Source organism: Hipposideros armiger, unplaced genomic scaffold, assembly GCF_001890085.2.
Source record: "Hipposideros armiger isolate ML-2016 unplaced genomic scaffold, ASM189008v1 scaffold_967, whole genome shotgun sequence".
Taxonomy (NCBI): Eukaryota; Metazoa; Chordata; class Mammalia; order Chiroptera; family Hipposideridae; genus Hipposideros; species Hipposideros armiger.
Window position 1 is genome coordinate 334,660 of NW_017732317.1, and position 6,000 is coordinate 340,659.

A 6,000-nucleotide genomic window follows, 5' to 3' on the forward strand; every position below is an offset into this window, starting at 1 on the left:
TCACTAGTCACTGCACCTCCACTGGAGCCCAGGGTGAGTGCCTACAAGCAAGTGAATCTGTGCATGGGCCCTTTAAAAGGACATCTGGGTTTCCTGCAGCCTTTTCATCTCACCCGGATGGTTGGAATCCCCAATGTTTTTCACAGCCAGATGTTGTGGGGGCTCCTCTTCCCAGCACCAGTACTCTGGCCTGGGGAAGCCAGTGTGGGGCTGGGTCCTTTGCTCCTCCGGTGGGGGATTTCCGCAGCTCAGATATCTCCAGATTCTTAGCTGCCACATGGAGGTGTGGGGCCAGCCCATTCCACGTCTCTGCCCCTCCTACCAGTCTCAGTGTGGCTTGTTCTTTATATCCTTAGTTATAGGGGTTCTGTTCAACTAGACTTTAGATCGTTTTCTATCATGGCTGATTTTAAATTAGTCCAGTGATCAGAGTTCACACTGTCTCTCTTGCTCAAACAACTCAAACAATGTGTCCTCTACTAGTATTTCCAGGTTTGCTTTCTGTATTCTCTTAGCTGCCTGCTCTGCATAGTGCATTTTGTACTAAGAGGCCAAATTCTCTAAGGTAGGTCAGTGGAGGGCCTGCAAGGTATCCATTAACCTCTTACCAGCCAGCCTTTTGCAGACACCTTGGTTGGTGATTGCTGTAGAAAAGCTTTTCATTTTCTTAATGGTGGAAGTGAAATGGAAGAAGTTTTAATTTTGTTGAGGTACAGTTTATCAAATTTTTTATGTTCTATAATTGTTTTATCCTACCTAAGGAATCTTTGCCTCTTCCAAGACCAGGAAGGTATTCTCCTATGTTTGTTCTAGAAGTTTCATAGTTTTAACTGTTGTAATCAGGCCTGTAAGCCACCTCAAATTAACTTTTGTGTATAGTTTGATGTAGGGGTCAAATTTTTTTTCCTGTATGCATATCTGGTTGTTCCAGCACCTTCCTTTTCACAGACATTTATCATGTGGTTATATATGTGTAGACCCATTTCTGAACTCACTGTTTTATCCCATCAAGCCATTCTTTTATCCTTATGACAGTACTAGACCCTCTTAATCACTGTAGCTTTATATTAAGTTTAATGTCTGATCATGTAAGACCTGTAGCATTGATCTTCTTCAAGAATTTTTTTCTAGGTCCTTAATATTTCCATATACATTTTAGAAGTAGCCTGTTAATTTGTACAAAATAACCTGCTGGGATTTTATTGGGTCTTTTGTTCAACTGGCTGAGATATGACATATTAACAGCATTGAGTGTTCCTATGAACCTGATGTTTCTGTTCATGTCCTTTTTATTTTATCTCAGCAAAATTTTGTAGTTTTCAGTGTAAAGGTGTTACACATATTTCATTAAATGTTTCTCTAGGTAGTGGATGTTTTTTAATACAATTGTAAATTGTATTGTTTTAAATTTTCATTCTCCAATTGTGTGTTAGCATATAGAAATATGGTTGTGTTCTTTTCCTTATATCCTGTAATCTTGCTAAATTTGCTTGTTAGTTTTAGAAATTGGTTTGTTCATTATTTTGGGTTTTCTCCATATACAACCTTGTCATCTGTAAATAAAGATGGTTTTACTTTTTTTTCCAGTCTTTGCCTCCATTCCTTTCCTTGCCTGGGCTGGGACTTCCCATGCATGGTGACTAGGAGCAGGGGGATTATGGGGAAGTGCATTTGGCATTTCTCATCTGCACAGGATTAGCTTAGGGTTCAGCAGAGCCCCTTCTAGGAGGGAGGAGGCGCCTCTGGCCTTCGGCTGCTGTGCCTTCCTTGAACTGTGGCATTCCTCAGGCGCCCTCCCTGCATCTGTGGAGAATACCATGTGGGTTTCTCCCGAGGGGTGTAGCTGGAGTGAGGTGCAGCGATTTCCACTGGGACAGCAGCATTGTACTCCTGGGCAAACCCCACTAGGTATCTGTTTTTAGTTGCTGGATTAGATATGCCAACATTTTGTCTAGGGAGTCTGAAGTTTGTTGGTCTCCTTTCTTGCAGCATTCTCCTTAGGTTTCTGTGTCACGGCCCTGCTAGCCTCACTAACTGTTATTGCTCACTGCAGCACCCAGTGCTGCTTCTCTGGGGTGTGGAAAGCAGAGGAGCTGTCCCCCCAAGCTCTGGGCACATGCCATTCACAACCCCCAGCTGCTCTGGGCCTCCCATAATGGCACTGACCAAACAGGAGGCCTTTGGGTTGGGGTATGTGGTCTTTCACTGTGCCCTCAGGGGTCAGGCCCCACAGGGCCTGCTCTGGCCTGTGGACAGCAGAGGCGTGTGACCCAGAGGTAGCCAGGCTGAAGATTTGAGGAGCACGGAAAAGTTGCCTCTGCCTCCTGGCCCCACGCGGTTACTCTGGTGTTAGCTGCTAGAAGGCACCCCATGGCAGGTCCTGTGACACTCTCTTCTGAGGATAGAGAAACTTTGGGGGCCACTGGGGGTTGCAACTGATTGCAGCTACATGTGTCCTCCTCTTCTTGTCTTGTAGATGAACGCACCTCGAGCAGCAGTGGGGACACCTTGTCTGGCCCTGGCACCTGGCCCTCTACCCACCACGGTCATTCCCGGAACTGCCCTGACCCTGCCCATGCCCATGCCAGGTACTGCCCTCTCTGGCCTCTCAGCCTCGCCCTGTGCACTGCCTCTGGGCCAGTACAGAAGCCTGCTCCCAGTTCCAGTTGTCTGGGGTCCCTGGGCAGCCCAGGCGGGCAGCCAGAGCCCTGCCTGGGGGTCAGACTTGGGTGCAGCAGGCGGTCCCATGCTCGCCATGTTCTTACCACTGCCTGCGGTTTGCATGCCTGGCCCTAGGTTGCGGATCACATAGCTCTCTAAGCACTTGCCAGATGCAATGCGCTGAATTGAACAGCCCAGAGGATCCCAGTTGTGGTTTGGCCTCTGAGTTTTGCCCTGCCTTCCTGAGGGTGGCCAGTGAAAGGGTCAGTGTGAGGACCCTTGCTCCCTTATTGCTGCAGACCCCATTTCCCCTTAGGTCTCACAGACTTGACACCCACTTCCTGTACTTGAATCTATGGTTAGAACATTGTAATCACCGTGCAGAATTACAGTGCCCTTGAATTCCAGCTTTTCCGTTCCCTGATGGAGAGATGTTTACAAAAATCATATATTTGGAAAAGGTGTATTTATTTCATTTACAATTGGATTGTGCATTGGTAACTATTTCCCGTTAAGTTGCAGAGATATAAATGGTTTACAAATCTGAAGCTAAAGTCTCATCTTTAGTTTTCTGTTGTAAGTGGCTTTTTTAAAAAACAAATTGAACTAGTGACATTGAATATTGAAGAATTGCAAATGGAGGGGAGCTCTGACTCCTGCTCAGAACAGGAGGTCTCTCTGGGCTCTGTGTCACTGGTAGCAGACAGATGGACACACACCCTCAACTGCAGCTCTGAGGGCACTGCCAGCAAGCCACCCATAATGTATCGTTCCTGGGTCATGCATTGCTAGTAATGAACTAGCAGCTATGTTGGGCTGTGTGGAACCACTAGGTGAGCAGACACACCCTCAGGACCAAAAGCCAGGCAGGGCTGCTATGAGGTGGGGAAGGTGAGTGTATGTGTCATAGCAGGCCTCCACCCTGCAGTGACAGCATGGCCCCTTTGTCTCCGGGATCCAGCCCACCCTCTTGCTGGCCCTCCTTCCTTTTCCATCATCTTCACTGAGGCCTGTGGCCTCCTGTGTCTTGATCTACCACACGTTCACAGGCTAGCCCGCCTACCCCTGGGCCCCAGACTGCTCACCAAACACCAAGGCTGCCCTGCCAGGGGCGGGGTATTCCTCCCCTGGAGACATCAGTGGGACTCATCCTAGACAGGCACCAGACAGCCCCCAGTGGGAGCTGCAGGCCCTGCTCGTCACTGGCCAGGATGTGTCCCACTCCCTGAGGGGAAGCAGCTGGCCAGGCTGCCTGGCTGTGAATTGTAGCATTTTGCTGTGCTTTGGGACCTCAGTAGAACTGGCTAACTTATTTTGGTTTAAATTGATTATTCCATCAATTCAGTTAGAATTGAATTTTCTAGGCAATTACACAGAATCTTCTGCCAGGGCGCGATGCTGTAGTAAGAGATTCTGTCCTGTGAGGTGCCCCATGGTCCCTTGTCGTGTCTGGTGTCTGAGGGCGGTGGAAGCCACCCTCTCCTACTCCCCACCCCGCACCAAGTTGAGGTGTGGAGTTTTGGCCTCGTACACGAAAGGTCAGTGGCATGGAATCCCCAAGAGATTGTATATATGAAGGAGAAAAATAAACATTTTTGCTTGAAAACAGTGTGAAACAACATATTTTTCTTATTCTCTGTCCATGTAAAAGCTGAACCAGCCAGCCTCAGCCCCCTGATAGGAGAGGGTAGCTGGGTGGGAGGGCCGGCAGTGGGTGCCATCTTGCCGGTGGGAGCCGGGTGTGGTGGACGCTGCGCCACTGGGCTCGGGCTGAAAGTGAGGTGTCAGGAGGGACCCCGTCTTGTGCACACAGTGCCTGCTGGGTGTGACCTGGGCCCAGAGGTCAGCCGGCCTCTGCCAGCTTCGGGCCTGGCTTGGCCTGTTCACTCTGCTTTCAGCCACTCACCCTGAACTGCATTTAGACGTGGGGTAGACTCTGCCCCACAGATAGTGAGTCTCATGGTCAACTAAACAGTGTCCCCAACCCCTGTCTTCGTTGGCTGTCTTCCAGAAAGCTGAGTTTCGTGACTCTGTGGATGAAGTGTCAGGAGGCGTCAGGTTCTAGGTCTTGTGAGAGGATGTGGAGTTGTGGCCACCTGAGGGTCATGCAAGGGACTCTGCTGTCCTGCAGGCACAGGGTCATGGCGCAGGTGTGGGTTTGGGGAGTGTCCTTGCCACCCCTCCTGGGGTTCAGCATGTGTTCCTGACAGGCCGCCCTTGATGGCCTCATGCTCAGTGGCTTGTGCTCCTGCACGTACTCAAGCTGGGGGGCACAGCACCTCCTGCTCTGCTCAGTTGGGGTGGTTGCCCCAGTCTGCTGGTCCTACACGCCCACCAAGATGCAGTCAGGTTTTGTGCCTCTGCTTGTGGAAGGATGGGGACCCCCCAGCTGCATTTGGTGCCTCATCTCAGTGCTGACATTGGGTAGAGGCTGGGACATCTTGGGGTTGCTGTGCTCATGAGCCAGAGGCAACTTGCCCCTGTTGCCTCCCAGGAGGCCCTGTCTGATTTGGGCAGGTGGTCAGTGTGGAAGGGAGCCAGAGGGTGGAGGCGGCCTGGGTCCCTCTGCACAGTGTGCAGGTTGTGGTCAGGCTCCCCGACCCCCTGAAGAATGTGACTGCTTTGGTGTCACTTCTCCACCTTCCAGGGCCTAGTGCAACTGTGTAGGGCCTGTAATGAGCTGTGGCGGTTTTGTCTTCTAGATTCTGAGAGTGAGAAGCCCGACTGAGCCCAGGCAGGCTGACCTGACCCAGACGCCAGGCCTTGTGTCGTCACGCAGAGAAGCGAGTCCACGCCTCGTGTCAGTTCACTGTTTTGTAAACACTTTCTAAGCATTTTTTATTCACAATTGGAAACACAAATGTAATGCAAGAATAAAAAATATTTTGGGGGAAAAAGGACTTTGGTTTTTCAAACTCTTTTCCAGTGGCCCCCAAATAGGCAGGTGGCCTGATAACAGCAGTGATCAGGTGAGGGGTGCTGGAAAAACTCTGGGGACCATGCAGCGGGCCCTCTGGAGTGCCAACAGCCAAGGGGCTCCTGGGAGTGGTGATCAACATTTGCAGTTTACAGGGCACCTTACAGTGCACCTGTTAGCTTGGGGTCCTCGAATCAGATGGCAGCGGGATAGATCAGACAGGTGACTCATGGTCCCACCTCGGACAAGTAGCCGAGTCCACGATGGCAGGTGGCCTGGCCCTGCAGGCCCAGGGCAGTGCCCGTTTTCTGCAGTGCCCATCTCTGGTGATGGCTTCCTGGCCTGCACAGACATGGACATTTGCACACAGCTCCATTTTGCCGACCCTCTGGCTCCCCTGTTCCGTGTCACTTGGAGGCACA

The 6,000-nt window shown here is 50.7% G+C and overlaps 1 protein-coding gene across 17 annotated transcripts in view; it reads left to right on the top strand.

Moving 5' to 3' along the window:
- WNK2 (WNK lysine deficient protein kinase 2) overlaps positions 1-5,552 on the top strand; it is a 119,454-nt gene extending 113,902 nt beyond the window's left edge. For all 17 annotated transcript variants that reach the window (XM_019630959.1, XM_019630961.1, XM_019630963.1 and 14 more), the window contains 2 exons: positions 2,477-2,588; positions 5,364-5,552. In XM_019630959.1, the coding sequence (XP_019486504.1) occupies positions 2,477-2,588; positions 5,364-5,389 (138 nt within the window). In that variant the 3' untranslated portion in view covers positions 5,390-5,552. The remainder of the gene's footprint in view (positions 1-2,476; positions 2,589-5,363) is intronic.
- Positions 5,553-6,000: the final 448 nt, after the last annotated feature.